Source organism: Gymnogyps californianus, chromosome 29 (genome assembly GCF_018139145.2).
Source record: "Gymnogyps californianus isolate 813 chromosome 29, ASM1813914v2, whole genome shotgun sequence".
Classification (NCBI taxonomy): Eukaryota; Metazoa; Chordata; class Aves; order Accipitriformes; family Cathartidae; genus Gymnogyps; species Gymnogyps californianus.
Window position 1 is genome coordinate 67,507 of NC_059499.1, and position 16,835 is coordinate 84,341.

Here is a 16,835-nt window from a genome sequence, read left to right on the forward strand (position 1 = left end):
CCGAGATCCAGGGCAGTTCCCACTGCACCCCTTCCCGTGAGAGGTGGGCAGACAGCATCATCACCTCCTCGCTGCCTGCCCAGCTCTGGGGGCGGAATGGAAATAACCCTGCTCCATGGCTACTACCCTTATACGGAACTGCTCTTGCTGGTTCTCATCCTGTGTCGTCACAATCGCTTCCCCCTCCTGCGCAAGCATGCCTGGCATTTCCGGAAAACCGGGGAAAGATCTGGTTCAAGGGCTGTCCCCTCCCTCTGCTCCACCTCAGCACAGGGGCAGCCCCCAAGCTGCATGCCCCTTTGCATTCTTCACTATATTTCCTCTTTTTTTTTTTTTTTAAAAAAAAGCAAGCATAGCACTCTAGAAGAGAGGAGAGATGAACATGTAAAAAATTATATATATTTTTATATATACGATTCATATCTATTTACAACATGGCTGGGACAGACAGCAGAACATCCAAGGAGGTTGCACAGCCACTGCCAGCACCGCCCCGGCCAGGTCACACAGGGTCTGGAAAGGCAATGGAGACCGAAGCACGGACCCGTGGTTACAAGTGGGCAGCCCCCAATCCTGCTGTGCTCCCTGCCCACTCCACAAAGAGAAAACTGTCCTCTGCGGCCACAGGGCTCGCAACGGAGCCCCTTGCTCATGGTGCCCTGATGAGTGGAGCTGCAGCTGGCTTGCTCCAAACCACCTGAAGGCAGATGCAAGCATTCGAGCACACCCTTGGCAAACACCCTCCCGGGAAGCAACACCACGTTCCTTGCTCCAGCCAGCAGCAGGAAAGCGTCATGAGTGAAACAGGTTCTCAGGAAAGCCTGAGTCAGCCAGCCAAGAATGCATGTAAGGAAAGCCATGCCTGTGCAGAGCATCACCCATTGCCTTCCTGCCTTGGTTTCTCCTGACCTGATGGGAATCCCTTAAAAAAAAAATTAAATAAATAAAAAAAGACATCCACTCGACTTCCTTTTGCCCACATGCTTTCAAAACCGGGCCTAAACCGGGCAGGTTTAGTGCTGCCCTGGCACAGGCATGCCGAGACCTTCCGCTGCACAGGACAGGAGGCCGCTTCGTCTCCACTGCATGAGGAGCAGACAGTACATGCACCGAGCACGCACATCGTTCTGCAGGCTGCAGCCATCACACCAACCTTTTGTTTTGTTTTTTTGTTTTGTGGGGTTTTTTTTTTTTGTTTTCAGGCCTGGAACAAAGAAAAGGCAAGAAGAAAAGAAAAAAAAAAAAAGAGAAAAAAAGAAAGAAGTCCAAGCTTGGGGTGCCTGACACTGTCAACACAGATTTCCCTCTATGCTCCTCTCTTCCTAATCTCCACGCTCTGTCTCTGGTGCTGTTTTCCCCTTCTGGGGTGGTTATTCCCAGTCCTGCCTCTCTCCCTCCAGAGATCAGCTCCAACAGCTCACATCCATCTCACCGGCTGCTGCCGGCCCCCCTCTGCAAGCACCGAAGTCTGGGCATCAGGCAGGGGCTGCATGCGACCAGACAGGGCTCTGCCTGCCTGCTTGGCCACACTCTCCTGTGTCCCAAGCGCCCTGCTGCTGGTGGGATTCAGCTCACCACCTTTTGCTGCCTGCCTGGCAACCAGGAGAGGAGCCATCTCTCACCCTTGCCAAGGCAGACAGCCTCGCTGGCGAGAACTGACCGGCGAGAGAGAAACTGCCCCCAAACCCTCTGGGGCAGCTGCAAGCCTCACCCTGCGCCCCTCCATCACAGCCACACTGGGATGCAGCTGCGGTGAGGCTCTACCTCCGAAACAGCAAACACCTCATCGCAGCTCCAAGCCACAAGGACCGTTTCAAACACCGCCTGGCCCCTCTCGCGCAGCCATCGGACACATCGGACACTGTGAGCTCAGCTGCTTTGTGCAAGCAGGGGACAGATCCCAGGCAGCTCAGCCCAGCAACACAGCCACGTAGTTTTTCGCAGATCAGCTAATTTCTTCACTTAGAAGCTCTAATGCACACACCTAACTAAACTTCTAGAACACGTATCACACCTTTTGCCCAGCCGGTTCTTCCTCTGCAGACACCCAATGCCTGAAAAGCATTCACACGTCACAGCTCTGAGCTCTCCCCTCCCACCCGGTGCCAAGCAAACAGCAAGCAACTCCTCTGAGCACTTTCCTGCTTCTCCCAGGGCCGCCCGGCTCTCCCAGCGAGGAGGCAGTGCTTCAGTGGCTCTGCAAGCGAGGATGGTTTCAAACAGCATGAAAATTAAGGCAGCAAACCAACTCGCTAAAAGGAACGGCCCAATCAAATCTGCCTGTGCATCCCAGGCTACCGACACCTCTCGCTCGCCCTCTCGGTTTTAGTGTGTGTTCGCTGTAAATACTCAAATAACTATGTGGATTCTGGTGCTCCCGTCCCTATGGTACAGTGAAGTTCAATCCATTTAGCCAAAAGAAAAAAAGAAAATAGGAAAAAAACCAGCCTGTGAGTGCAGGCTACCCCGCCAGCTTGCTGGTTACAAGCGAGGATTTTCTCTGCGGGAGGTCCTGCGGCGTGGGGATGTGGTCTCCTGTCACCAGGTTCTTGTCTGGCCCCGCACTTGGCAACTGCTTGTTCTTCATCTTTGCCTTGGCCATGTTGTAGTCACCAGAATCAAAGTATTTTTGCTGGAAGAGGGAGAGGAGTTTGGGTTACTTTGATTTGCAGGAGTGTGGGGACATAGCAGAGATACAAACACCTGGCCACAAATACAATCCTTTAAGGAGCTGGTAGGGTTGCTCAAAACCAGGTCACAAAAACGTCACGCAAGAGGAGAATCCAAGCAAGGGAGCCTAGCCCGATTTGAAGGGCCTTTAGCACCCACCCACAAATCCCAGAGTGGCTCAGACCCGCCCCAGCTGGAAGACACTTTGCCCCACAGCAGCTGCCTGTCTGACTCGAGACACCAGGGTGCATTTTGTCCCTTTGACCCACCTTTGGGTGTTTGCAGCCTGTGAACTTTCACTGCTTGGCGTGGCACTTGCCGGGTAAAAAACCAGGTTTGTCCTGCTCTGCCCTTGCACCACACTCAGCGTGACAGGGATTCAGTCCCGGTCCAGAGACCCCCAGACAGCCGAACGCAGGCACAGCCACGTCAGCAGATGCCTCCGGGCGGAGGCTCAGCCACAGTGGCAAAACCAGGGGACGTTTGCCAATACAGTTTATTCTGGTTTGATGAACAGATGAGCCGGTGTGACAGAGGCAGGATTTTCTCCCAGGGGAGCGCAGCCTGGCCGGTACCTTCGCCAGACTGTCCAGGCTCCCAACAGCCGAAACAATGCAGCGAAATGCCTGCGAAGACGTGGCCAGAAGACACCTCCCTGCTGCACAGCATCACCGACCCAGGGTTCAAAGGGCATTTCACTCCCTTACCACACACCTCACCACAGGACTCTGTGCTCCTTCATGGTGCTGCTTCACCCCCCGCAGCAGTGGAGGAAAGGCTGAACACCAAAGCAGAGCTTGCACTGGTGCTACAGACAGTAGCTTTGCTGGGCACAAGGAGCTCTGAAGAGCCCAGTTCTGCCACGATGCGCTGTCAGGCCCCAATGAGCCCAATCCCGACAAAAAGCCCTTCCCGGCTTCAGCGCCAAGCCATTAAACAACCTTCCTTTCTGTGCTTGCTTTAGGAGCTGGTACCTAAAACAACAGTCCCGGTGATCACATCAACAGTGAGAGCGAGCGCACACGGCAGCTGCTGAGGCAGAGGGGACAGCTGTCAATACAAGCTGAAAGGGAAGCGGCAGGACAGAGCCAAACCCTGCGCAGCGTGACACGGAGACACCGTGTGTTCAGAGCTGGGGAAGGCACACGGCCACGGGCTGCCAGCAGCTCAGGAGGGATTTATGTTTTCTGCACCAGCCTCTGCAAGGAGGAGAGCCAGCAGTGACAACCCAAGCAGGCTACAGATGGCTCTCGGAGAGGGATTTAATTACGTTTCCAGGGAGCACAGTCAGAGGGTTGGCTTTTTACACTGGTGCCAGCAATGGAGATGCAGCCAGCTGACTCACTGGTGTTCTCAGTGCCCTTTGCACCAGCCCAGAAACCAGGCAAAGTGCAGACCAGAGAGAAAAACTCAGGCCCACAACACCTCAGTGGCCCACTGAACCCCAGGGAGCACAGCAGCAGGCAGGGGGGGATTGATGCACTTGTTTTGCCTCTAGACCCCAGGTTTCGGGCCAGGGTGTGGAGGACAGGGTGGGATCCACTGCTGGGGGAGATACGCAGAGCAAAACCACCTGAGAGGCAGCAGCTTTTGGATTCTGAGCAGGCACAAGCCCTTCTTCCTTGACCACAGCAGCCCTCACTGCTTTGGGCTTGTGCCCGCTGAGTGCCACGTCCAGCGCAGGCACTGAAAGGAGCCTGGCCCATGGGATTAACAGAATTTTTGGCCTGGGGAGTTCTGGTGTGATTCCTCTGGCCTGGTTGGAGCTTGGCTGCCTGTGCCATTGAGGGAGGAGAGGACGCAGACGAGCCATGGCTGAGAAATAAATACCCCTTTCTGCAGTCTCTTCATGAGGAAGTCGGAGCCTCCGGGCTTCTGGCCTAGGTTGGGGTATTTGGCCTTCAGTTTCGCCTCTTCTGCTCTCTCAGGGGTGACGGTTTCCTTCTCTTGCGTGTCCTGAAAAACAAAGAGGGGGTGAAAAGCCCTTCAGCCCCACAGAAAAAACACATACCTGTGATGCTGTAACACAATATTCAGCAGTGCGTCCAAACCCCGGCACCTGGCTTGCCGAGCAAGGTGTGGTCCCCTGGAAAACCCAGACACACTTGGAGAATATTATAAACACCTTCCCAGCCAGAAACAGCTTCTACCTCCAGTACCTGTGGAAACAGGCAGAGACCCTCTCCCTGCCTCCTTCCCAGACGGCAGTCCCTGCAGGCGCTTGCGCTGACACTTCGCTTTGCAAAGTGGGCTTAAAACATCACCACAAATTGCTGCTGGACAAGCGTCTTCCCCTGACCAGCAACAGGTCAGACCAGCATTGACAAACATCAGCCCGGATCTGCCGAGCATGACAGGCTGCGGCAGCGCGCTGCGGTGCCGGCAGGGTTCAGCCTTGCTGCGCCTCGTTGCAATACAGCTGAGATGGAAGAAACCCTTCTGCTCCAAAACCAGTTTATCGGGAATGACAACCGGCACAGGCAGCAAAGCAGTATTTTAGCACCTGTTTCACAGCCACGGGAGTTTCAGGATGTTCCGGGAAGCCACCCAGCCCACTCAAAGCCTGGGACCCCTGGGGCCAATTGTGGCAGGAGGTGCCAGGCCCTGGTTGTCGCCTGGCCCCTCTGCAGGAGCTCTGAGACACCCCCCCAGCCCAGCTATTGAAGCAGCATCAGCTGAGCAACGATGCCCAAAGGGGGGTTCCCAGTGCAGGGCTTGGGATCTGCTCCCCAACCACCAGCCTCTCTCTTCAGGGAGGCGCATTCCCCTCTCCAGGGAAGGGCTGCAGGCCTGGGAACAGGAGCTTCGGTCTGGGGTGGGAAGGAGTCAGAGTCCCAGCAGGGCCTGGAGAGCCTCACCCATGGCAAGGCCGAGTTCTGGCTGGCCACCGGCCCAGCTCCAATGGAACACGTTACCACTGGCCACCTCCACCAGCGGCCACCTGGGGCCAAGCCACTGTGCGAGCGCGAGTCGCTGTTTCACAGGATGTTGGCAAGCGGTGTTTTTCATTGCTGTTCCCTTTCCAGCATGGATGATGCTGGCAGACTTGGAGCAGCAGCTCTGCTCCTGCCAGCCTGGCTGTGCCAATGGATGCCATGTGCATTTTCTCCCCAGTGCTGAGGCCCTGAACTGCTCCCAGCACGCCAGAGATGGCACGCTCCATGCAATAAGCATAGTAGAACACTGCCACCACGAGTCTCCACCCCATCTGTGAAGCAGGAAAGCCCTCGGCATCGGACGGGACCAGCAAGCTGGCAGGATGCAGCTGGCAATCACGCAGGGTGGAGGCAGGTGGGATGGGAGTCCCGGGCTCCCCAAGGACAATGCACTGAAGCTCGGCCTGGTGGCGTTAAGCAGACGTGCTCCTGTGCATTCGACTGCTGGGACTTCCCAGGTGGCCAAGAGCAGAGCTGGAGCCCGCAAACCCCCAGGCTGGAAAGCATTGCTGGCACTGCAAGAGGTTTCCAACGTGATCTTCCACTGGTGCTGACCCGGGTGAGCAGCTCTGTGCAGCATGGCTGTGGCCCTGGAGGCCAGCTCCCCGCAGAGGCTGCGAGAGTGCGCGTGCAAAGGCTGCCATGAAACAGCTCCTCAGCTGCGTCTCGAAAAGACAAAGCAAACCTGAGTTAATGGCAGCTCCTGACAGTCAAAACTGGGACAACTGGAGCTGGGAGCAGCAGCGTAATGCGCAGGCTCGGTGCATCCCACTCGGAGCCCCAACCACGCAGGCTCCTCCTCACGCCCCCGTCCATGGGGCTCCCCAGGGGATTGAAGATGGGAGCAAAGGCGGGGGAAGGTGCCAAGAGTCTCATCACGATCTTCAGCTTCTGCATGCTACAGGGCTTCACCCACACATGGCCTGAAGGAGCCTGGCTCTTCTTACCAGTCTTCATGACGGCTCCAGGAATAAAAGCCACGGCCAGTGCACGCCACTTGGCCCTGCCACAGAGCCAGGCACCCCATGAGCCCCAACATCAGATGGGTCAAGGGGGTTCTGGCAGCAGGAGCCAAAGCTTTGCCCCCCACAGCCCTTCCATCACCTCAGCCTGCTCTCCTCAGTTCTTCATCTCCAAGTCTCCTTCCTCCCTGCCCAGCTGCAAACACCACTGGGTCCCGTCTGTCCCGCACTGTGTGGGGTGCGTCGCTGCACCCTGCTGCTCGCCCACCTCGTGGGCACCACTTCTTCTGCGGCACCTGGCAGAGCCTCTCATCATGTCCCTCCACCACAGGAGAGCGCCCACCACCTTCTCTTGCTGCCCGAAAGGCAGAACATCTGCCTCCTTCCTATGCCCACCCCCAGAGCTAAACTAACACCAGGGAAGTGGAAAAAGCTTCTCCCGCTGCGACGTCCGAGCAAGGCCATGCTGGCCGCAGGAGGACAGCTGAAGGTGGCTGGCAGCAGGGGAAGACAGCAGCTCTGCCTGCGCCCTGGAGCGGGTCCGACTGCCCCGTGGGGGCTCAGGCTCACGCCCGGGGATGCAGCAGCCACTTGAGTCACCTGGAACCACTGCCCAGCCCCGCTGTCTGGCACCAGCCTGGCTCCCCCGCTGCCTGCAGGCAGCTCTGCCCCACCGGGGCAGCCACCACGCCACAGCCAGAGCTCGTCGCTCGTCCCTCGTCCACTCAGCGCCCGCGGTGGTCTAAGGGGGGAACCTGGGGGGGCTGAAGCCAACGCCAGTTTCTGGGGGGGGCTGCGGCACCCCGGCATGCCCCGGCCCCGAAAGGGCCTCACCCAGCTGCTGATGAGGCAGCCGGGCTCCCCCGAACCGCGAAGCCTCCCCCCTACCCCGCAGCCGGGCCCAGCCCCTCGGCAGCGGGGCGCACCCCCCAGCTCCTCCTCCCGCCCCAGCGCTCCCCAGGACCCCCCAGCCCCCCTCCCATCCCAGTAACCCCCATCCCAATACTCCCCAGCACCCACAAGCCCCCTCCCATCCCTCCCCAGCACGCCCCCATCCCACAGCCCCCTCCCACCAGTGCCCCCCACCCCCAGTATCCCACAAGCCCCCACGCACCCCCCACGCCACCATCGAGACCGAGCTATCCCACCAGCCCTGCCGGAAGTCCAACCCCCACCAGCCCGACAGCCAATGAGAGACCAGCATTCATCAGACCGACAACACAAGCAACCAATCCGCGCACAGGGCTGTGAAGAGCGACGTGCAGCCCAGCCAATGGGAGCCGGCCGGACCCGCCCCAGGGTTCCCCACCTGTTTCTCCTGCCCAGTCTCCTCCGCGTGGGCGCCGGTACCGAGCGGGGCTGCCATGGTGGTGGGGGGGGGGAGGGGTAGGGGGGGCCTCAACGCTCCCTCCGCGCTCCCTCCGCTCCGTCCGGCCCGCGCTCTGCTCCAAAATGGCCGCCGCCGCCCCCTAACGCCTCAGCTGCCTGACGGACAGGCGCGCTGCCCAGTGGGCATAGGGAGGCGGCCGCGGTGACATCATACCTGACCAACCAGCGCCTGCGGGGGGGGCGGGGAGAGTGACGGGGCGGGGCCGCCCCAACTGGAGCGGCCACTGGCCAATGGGAAGTGAGGCAGCACCACGTGGGCGGGGCAGGGGGCCCGGGCCGCAGCACTCCCGGCCCCGCCCAGCGCGGCTTCTTCCCTCTGCGGGAGCGGCAGGCGGGGCCGGCGGCGCCCTCACACCGGCCCGGCCCTCCCCCCGCCTCCTGCTCCTCCTCGTCCCCGGGGGCCGTGGCCGTGGCCGTGGCTGTGCAGCGCGGCCGCCACGGCCGCCCCCAGTGCTGCCAGGGCCGGAGGAGCTGCTGGGGGGTCCGGCACCCACAGCACCGCGAAACCACCAGCGCAGGGCTCGGGGGGGGGGGGGGGGGGTTGGCGCGGCTCCTGCCGCCCTCCCCGGCTGCGTCGCCTCCCCGCTCCCCGCCGCCGCCGGCAGCAGGACCCCGGGGCGGCAGGACGCGCTGCCCGCCGCAGGCCCCTGCCCCGGCCGGGTGCGTGTGTGCTTGTGAGCGCCGGGACCCGGGCGCACACTGCACGGCAGTACCGGCCCCGATCGAGGCACGTGGGGGAGAAGCGCCCGTGCGAGGAGGGGGCCACCCCCACCCACGGATTTTGGGGACCCCCCTGGCAGCATCCACACGCCAAGGGGATGGGACAGCCCTCGGGAACCCGAGGCGGGTGAAGGGCCAGGAGGGGACAGGCCCGCGGGGAGACAAACAGATCCCGGGGCGATGCCACCCCGCGGGTGCCACCTGCAGCCCAAGGTGCCCCCCAGGCCCGGGCCACGCAGGAAGGGGGACAGGGAACGGCGCTCGGCCCTGCTGTCCACAGACACGTGTGGGTGCACGGGGGTGCAGGCAGGGAGCAGCAGCTGAGACCACCCAGCAAGTTCATGACACAAGTGCCACCAGCACCTCTGGGGACCCAGAGGACTCCCTCGGCCACGCCAGTGCCCTGCCAGCGCCCCTTCAAATGCAAACGCTGTTATCAGAAAGGGCAGCTGGACCCACCACAGCTATGGATGACAGATTTAAACACCCAGGACTCCCTCGGGCTGCAGAGAAATACATTTAAATGAACTAGAGGAGATTAAAGTGGTGGAGGAAGGGAGGAGGGGAATAATAAAAAAAAAAAATCACAGTTTAACTTTTCCTCTTACTAGAAAGAGTGGGTCTGCAACGGGGGCACAGCCCGGGGCAGGGCTCCAAGGTCTTTGCAGAGCTCCTCCTCGGTGACACGTGCTGAGGGCTTTGGGCTGCCCAGTGCCAGGCAGCATGTGGGGTGGTCCCAGCTGCCGGACACCCCTGAACCGGCCTCCTGCCTGCTCCCCTGCCCGTACCCCGCCCCAGGAGGACATTGGTGTGCTCCATAGGGGAATCTGCACTGCCCAGGCAGCTCAAAGGCATGACCTGTGCGTGGAAGAGGGAGCCATGGAGGCAGCCGGACAAGCCGGCACACCGGGAGCGCACAGGGAGCACAGGCTGCCCCGCAGCCCCGTTTCTGCCGGGGTTTGGCCCATCCGAGCGGCTCAGTTCCCGCACGCAGAGGCAGGGCTGGGCTCTGCCACCTCCCAGCTCTGCCCCTTCCTGAGAAGGAAGCCCGTGGGCAAGGAGCACTGGAAGAGGAGCGAAGAGCCGCCACCACCTCTCCCCAGAGGCACCGGCCTTTGGAGGAGCGTGTGACCTGCCCACACAGGTGGGCTCTCACCCTCCCACTCCTGCCCAGGGGGGAGAGCAAAACCTCCCGGTCCCCCTGACCTGAGCCCACCCGCTGCTGCAGGAACTCCGTGCCCAAATAGCCCTGGCCTCGCATCGAGGGGGTGAGGCTCCCCCACCTGCTTTGGGGGGTTCGGGGGCTTTTTAGGACTTATTGAAGGCTGCCAGGACGGCCCAGATCATCTCTGCGCCCCTGGCTTTGGCAGCTTCCACCTCGGGGTCCATATCAAGGAGGTCCTTGGTCCTGTTCATTGCCACATCGTACTTGTCATCTGCCAGGCTGGCGAAAACGTTCTCCAGCACGTCTGAGGAGTGGGCCAGCACCAGGAGAGCCAGAGTCCTGCGGTCCATGCGGTGAGGGTCGTTCACCCACCGCTCCAGCATGCTCTCCTGGAGCTTCTTCACCAAGCGCTGCTTCTCGGTGGCGTTGCTGACAGGGTGGGTGGTCATGTCAAAGAGCAGGAAGTTCTGCTTCTCTGTGGTGAGGATGCCCTTCTCCACCAGCGCCTTGGCGATGCGCTCGCGCACGTTCCTCAGCTGGTACTGCAGCTTGAAGGGGTTCCAGGTCTCCCCTGAAGGAGAGAAGACCCTGTTCAATGCCGGGGCAGCGACGGCTTTGCCAGCCAACCCCAGCGCCCGGGCTGCTTCCAGCCCAGGACCATCTGTGCTTGCATGGACACCAGTCCCTGCCACAGGAACCCTCTTCCTCCCCTTGGCCTGACTCTGACCCGCTTCTCCCATCAGTCCAAGCTGGCAAAGCTCCCTGCAGCACAGGGCACAGCAGCTTGGGGCAGATCCCTTTGGCAAGCCCCTTCTACCCAGGACCTTGGACCTCAGACTTGATGAAGACTCAGCATGAAAAAAGAGGCAATGGGGAGCAAGGTCCAAGTCTTCCACCAAGCTCCCAACAAAATAGACCCGGAAAACTGTTCTCTGCCCCCACATTCAGCCTTCCCCTGTTCTGCTGTCAGTATTCTACCCATCTCAAGTGAAGCAAGGGCATGGCCAAGCCGTGGAGAGGGGACAGGCGGCAGGGATGGGCCCCAAGGGAGCTGGGGAGGTGGCATCTCTAACTGGCCCTACCAGTGAGCAGCTCTATCCAGGTCTGCACCGTTTCTGCAGACTCTGTGGCCTTGATGTGTCGGAGGGTCTCATCCAGCAAGACGTCACCAGTCGGCGCGTCCGACTTCAAGAGCACCTGGAAGGACAAAGAGGAAACATGGCGTGAGGCTGGACGCAGACCTGCCACTCCCTTCCTGAAGGAACGGTGCCAGCCCTGGCATGCAGCGCTGCTTCAGCAAAGCTTACTGCCAGCAGGCTCGGCTGGGGTGGACGGAGCCCTGAAGCCTGTCAGGCCCCCAGCCCAGCTCCTGTGGCACCTTCACCTTCCTCTCCAGCAGCCTCTTCTTCCTGATGGAGAGCGGCTCCAGGCGGATCCGGCCGCGCAGAGCCAGCTCGATGAGGATGCCGCCCCGCAGGCCTGAAGAGATGCAGTCATTCCAGAAGGAGGTGTAGCCCTGGGAGAGAGAGGATGGATGGAAAGGGGAGAAGAGAGATGGGAAGGGGAGCTCTGCTGAGCCCCCCACCCCTCCCAGCCTTCTCGGGCCCTGCCCAGGCGACTCTCCCAACTCCCACTGACAGCTCTGCCTCCCAGGCCAAAGGGAGAAAAGGCCTTTCCCCATCGGGTGAAAAGTGCCCAGCAGCCCCAACTAACCCCCTCCCTGCCCAAAACCTCCCCGTAAACATTGAGCAATTCAGGCTGTGCCCTTCCCGCTGCACCCACAACCACCCGGCACACCCCAGCGCTGGCCAGGCAGCTGCGCCCAACCCCGGATCGTAAAAAATCTGAGCAAGAATGAGAAAAGCAGGGCCCTTTCCCCTGGCAAGCCCCCGGCCACAGAAGGACATGGCTGCTGCTGTGGGGCTGCAACCAGCGACGTGAGCTCTGCTCTGCCCTGCCTCAGCACTTGCTGGGGACATGCCCAGGGGAAACGAGAGGCAAAATCCGCTCTTCTTGAAGAAAGCCCCCACCAGCTCCAGGCATGCCCTGAGAGTAATTAGCTGTACAAAGAAATCGCTCGTCAGGCCTGTGAAGAAGAGTTTCTCCGCTACCCACAGCACCGTCCGACGGGGCACAGGCTGCAGCAAGCCCCAGTTCCCACCACAGGGCACAAGAGCTTTCCCAGCCCCTCGCCCACCCCCCACCCCCCGTGCTCAAATCTGCCCGCAGACTTCCGTGAGGGAAGAGAAGATTTCCAGTCAGGGATGAAGGATGGGAAACTACATCCCACCTCTCCCCCCAGAGCGGGCACCTTGGGGCTGGGGTGCAGCAGTTCGGGTCCCACAAGTGGGGCAGCGCTGGGGCTGCTGCTGACCGGATCTGCTTGGACTTGGCACATTCCACACCTGGCCCCAAGCCCTGTTCTCCGAGCCTGCCACGGGACGGGGTCCTCATCCCAAGAAGCGCAAGCTCCAAAATCGTTAAGGGATTTGGCAAAGCAACAAGAAGGGGCAGAGGTCTGGAAAATACGACTCACAAAGAACCAGCAATTGAATCGGGGTTTTCGGTCCAGGGAAGAGAAGACAGAGAGAGAATAGGATAAGGGGGGTCAGACACATAAAAGGCAGCAGCAAAAAGGAAGGGAATGGCCAGTTCCCACTTCCACTGTGCACGGGACTGAGTCCTGGGCTAAAATTGTAGCCAGAGAGATTGGAGCTGGCACCAGAAAGAATCATCCAGACAACAAAGCCCAGGAACGGTTCACCCCTGGAGGGAGGGGGCAGGGAAGGGAAGTCTCTGTCCCTGAGGTTTAAGAACATTCAACTGATGCTTCTCAGGAGAGAGCTGACCCTGGTTTGAAGCAACAGGACAGCCTATGAGACCTCTTCGTTCCCTTCTTCCACTGTCTTTTACCCCTTGATTAGAACAAAGCCCGGTTGTTCCGGCCCAATGACTGCTGCATCATGGCACAGACGCAGGGCAGCAGTCCTTGGATTTCAGGGCAAGCGGAGAGCAGGCAGGGCTGCAGGGAGAGGCTCATCCAGGCAAGCAGCAGGGCTGGGAACGGGCAGGCGCTGGTGTTTGAGATGGGCCCAAGGGAAGGGTGAGCCAAGCAGGATGCAAAGTCACAACGTGCTTATTTGCAGGGGGACGCCAATACACCAGAAACGCTACGGCCCGTCCGTAACTCCCTTTTCGTTGCTCTGTTTCTCTGGAGGGAGTGGCGGGGGAGGAGAGAAAGGGCAGGTCTAAAAGCTACCAGGAGACTGCAGACAAAGCAACCTAACAAGCCCCCTTCCTAAGGAAAGAAGGCTGAGAATATGCAGCCCTCCTACACGGAAGCTTTTACAGTCCACATGGGCAAACTCTTGTCCCCAGCGTGTCTGTTTATATAGCGCATCTGGACACCGGGTTGCTCAACTTGCGTAGCACAGAGAACCATAAAAGAAATGAAAATCTTTATTTGCTTTCTTCATTTCCTTGTGAGGAAAGACAAAGCAACCTTTCATCCCTGCCCATGGATTTCCGTCCATGGGAGACACACTGGTTTTGCACGCGCCCTTTAGAACAAGTTCTCCAGAAAAGGGTGTGGAGGTGACTGCAAGTTTCAATTCACTGGGCTGGAAGGCACGTTACCCCTAGAAAATTTTAAGTGATCTGAAATCAAACAAATTGAGAGCTCCTGGTTTACTTTCAGCTTCTGGAATCAGACAAATGCCAGGCTGGTGTGCAGCCAGTTTCTCCTAGATGGACAGACTGGTACTTAAAATAATGAAATTACACTGTGAGCTCATAGGATTTGGCTGAAATTGTCTTGGTTTTTTCCAATCATCAAACCATGAGCGAACGACAGAGCTGGGAAAACCCAGTGCCTGGGGAGCCCAGCTCACGGTCAGGCTACTGCTGCCTCTGGTCTTCCTTTTGAGCTGGAGGAACGCAGAAGGACAGGATGGGGGGGGGGAGGAGCGGGAAGTGTGACAAGTTTTTTTTTTTTCATATCTATTGTGCTCTCCTGACTTCCTCGTGGCTGAAGGACCATTCCCAGGAATACATTAACCAAGCCAAGAATGCTAAACATAGCCCAGGAAGAAAGCAGACCATGCCATGCTCCTAGGCTGCTCTCAAATATTTGCTCCAAAATTATTCGCACGATGTTCTCTTTATAGCCCTGCTCTCCTGTTACTTCCTATTCAGCTCAGCATGTCCTAGATCTTATCTGGGTTTGTTAAACAGGACAGCTACAAGCCTCTGTCACTCAACCCGCAGCTCTTCCCTGCCAGACCTGCGAGCGTGGTCCACGTCAGAAGCCATGGCCTGAGCAGGTCTATGTGAGAGCAAGGCACCAGCTCAGACTAACTCAGCAGTAGCAGGGCCCTATGGAAAAAAAAAGTTCAGGCACCTCACAGGGGCTTAATTTCAACCCAGAGACACAGATGAAGAGAAGGTGGCCCATCTACCACAGCTTTGACAACCACAGTGTCTCCCTTCCTCAGGGTGGGAGACAGGGTCACAGGAAGAGTGCTCCTGGAGCTGAAAAACCTGTGTTTAAGGCTCTCCTCTGCCGTTATCATCCCAAGAAGCACCTTGGGCAACTGGTTAGCTTCCCCTGGTCTCAATTTCCCCATCTGCTTGACAGGAATAGCAGCATTAGATTCCCCCAAAGAGATCAAGACGATGCATGCACTAAAGAAGACAAGGCATGTGGACACAGCAGATAAGAGCCAAGCAGCTCAGAGAACTCAACACAAGATGTCTTCTCCTTTCCTCATAGCTCGTTCTAGGCAGAGTTGAGAAACGAGTTCCTACCGGCTGATAAGCCCAAAACAATTCAGTTTGACCAGGGTCCCTTTCCAGCAGAGAACAACCCCCTGAAAATAACCAGCTGTGAAGTTCGTCCATTGCTGCCAAGGAAAGCCATTAAACCGGCACACATGGGCGAGACGAGCGCCCAGCAAAGAGATTCCCATCCAGCCCGCTCCCCTCAAGCCTGGAGCTGCATGACGCCATTCCTAAGGCTAAGGAAATTACTGGCCTGAAAACAGAGACGTGGCTCCTACCTCCTTTGCCATTGCTGTGTTCACACCCATCCTGCACCGGCTTTCAACTCCCAGTCCAGCTGCCTTCTCTCGCCTTGCCCTCTTCTCTCAAAACCTGCTCCTGCCATTTTTCACGTCAATTTTTAACAAAGTGGTAACAGTGCTCAGTGTCCCTGTGTTTCAGCTGATGGTTTTGGATAGGAAAGTGCACTTGGGCTAGGGAAGAGGACATTTACCATCTGATGTACAAGGTGAGGCTCCTTTTACCCCAGTCTTTGACCCCGGCAAAGAACAAACCCACCTTCGCTCTGCAAATGGCAGTTGCACAATACCATAAGGCACCCCTCGCCTCCAGCCACTTCTTACAGTCCCCCTGGCAGAGCTGGTGGGACAGCACTTGCAAGCAATCTACACAGCTCAGTTTAAGCTACAGATGAAGGTGGTTTGCGCTAAGCAGGCTGGCTTTGTTGAAGAGGATTCAGAGGAGCTCATATGATCCCTTCTGCTGCTGAGAACCTCACCTCCAGGTATACCAAGGCAGTGCTGCACATGCAGCTGCCGGAGCCTTACCTCCTTGTCCTTCAGCCCCAGGAGCAGCACCTCCTCCATGAGCGTGAGGCGGATATCTTTGGAGTCGTAAGCATCATCATCATTCAGGTCTCTCTCTGCAGCTGCATCTTCCTCACTGTCAGGCTTCTTGTCCGAGTTCCTTCCCGCCTCAGCACGCCGTCCTCGGTGCGTTAGTGTCGTCATCTCCCCCTCCGGCTGGGCACACAGAGAACCAAGGTCTGCCCCGTTTCTAAACGCGACGGACTACGACAGTGCTAAGCCCCAAGACCCAAAACCCAGGCTCCAAGGAGGCACAAACAAGTACAAGGGCCGCTCGCCCCTTCCACCCGGGAATTTTCGGCTCACCCTTCCCAGGACAGCCGTACAAGAGTCACTGACAGGGAGCGGCCGGCCGTCGCCTAACGACTGCTTGAGGAGACGATTGCACGTTCAGGGAGAGGAGGGGAGATCCGAGCCACGGCCGAGTCCTTTCACCCAGGGGTCCTCCCGGCCGCGTACTCATGACAGAGGGGACATCCCGCACCCAGAGAGGACGCGGGACACCCGGCAGCGTCCCAGGGCGATGCAGAAAGAGCACCTTCCTTGGCACAGCTCCTTCTCGCCTCCCCCTGCGCAACCCACTTGCAGCCGATACTCACCTCTTCACGGAGGTTAACGAGCTGCACATTCAGGTTCGCACTAGCAGGCTGCCAACCCCAAACTCCCACGAGCACCCTACACCCCACGCAGCACTAACGAGATCCCACAACTTTTTCCCTGCGAAATGTGCAAAACCAGCAAGCGGGGGGGGGGGGCACGGCCGTGCCCCTCCCCCTCCCGCACGGAGTTTCAGGGCTGAGAAACAAAACCCGCGCTCGCCTTTCCCCCCATCCCACCCCCGCCCGCCGGGCCCTTCCCAAACCTCCCCCGCTCCCGTCCCTGCCAACACACTTCGGGGCCGGGCAGAGGAAAAGCTTCCTGGTGGGGCCGGGGGCGGGCGGGAGCGGCCCGGCGGCTTCCTGGGCTCCGGTAACCCAGCCCGGTGGCGCGGCGCCGGCAAATGGGAGCCCGCACGGCCCGGAGCCTCCAATGAGCGCGGCCAGCGGCCGGGCCGGCGTGGGTGGGATTTCCCCTCCTCCTCCTCCTCCTGGGGAGGAAGGCGGCGCGCGTGGAGGGGGTGCTGGCAGCCCCCCCCCCCCCCTCTTCCCACGCGGAGCCGGACGAGGAGCCGGCTGCGGTGGGGCGGGCCGGGGCGGTTCTCGGCTGCAGAGTCACGAAATGGTTTGGGTCGGAAGAGACCTTAAAGATCTGCTCGTTCCAACCCCCCTGCCACGGGCAGGGACACCTCCCGCTAGGCCAGGCGGCTCAAAGCCCCGTCCAGCCGGGCCTTGAATGCTGCCAGGGATGG

The 16,835-nt window shown here is 59.2% G+C and overlaps 2 protein-coding genes across 3 annotated transcripts; both read right to left on the reverse strand.

Annotated features, from left to right (window-relative positions):
• Positions 1–379: 379 nt before the first annotated feature.
• On the reverse strand, positions 380–7,956 carry ENSA (endosulfine alpha). The gene is made up of 3 exons (XM_050912336.1): positions 7,878–7,956; positions 4,501–4,626; positions 380–2,632 (listed from the first exon to the last, which is right to left on the reverse strand). The coding sequence occupies exons 1-3, from the start codon at positions 7,932–7,934 to the stop codon at positions 2,462–2,464; spliced, it is 354 nt and encodes a 117-aa protein (XP_050768293.1). The 5' UTR covers positions 7,935–7,956; the 3' UTR covers positions 380–2,461.
• A 1,897-nt stretch (positions 7,957–9,853) lies between these two features.
• On the reverse strand, positions 9,854–16,410 carry GOLPH3L (golgi phosphoprotein 3 like). Of its 2 annotated transcripts, none has more exons than XM_050912348.1 (5): positions 16,379–16,410; positions 15,449–15,643; positions 11,227–11,358; positions 10,925–11,039; positions 9,854–10,413 (listed from the first exon to the last, which is right to left on the reverse strand). In XM_050912348.1, exons 2-5 carry the CDS (start codon positions 15,629–15,631, stop codon positions 9,986–9,988), a joined length of 858 nt encoding a protein of 285 aa, XP_050768305.1. In that variant the 5' UTR covers positions 15,632–15,643; positions 16,379–16,410; the 3' UTR covers positions 9,854–9,985. The 2 variants fall into 2 exon arrangements, with proteins under 2 accessions (XP_050768305.1, XP_050768304.1); XM_050912347.1 differs by lacking the exon at positions 16,379–16,410 and adding an exon at positions 16,087–16,236.
• Between the last annotated feature and the right edge of the window lie 425 nt (positions 16,411–16,835).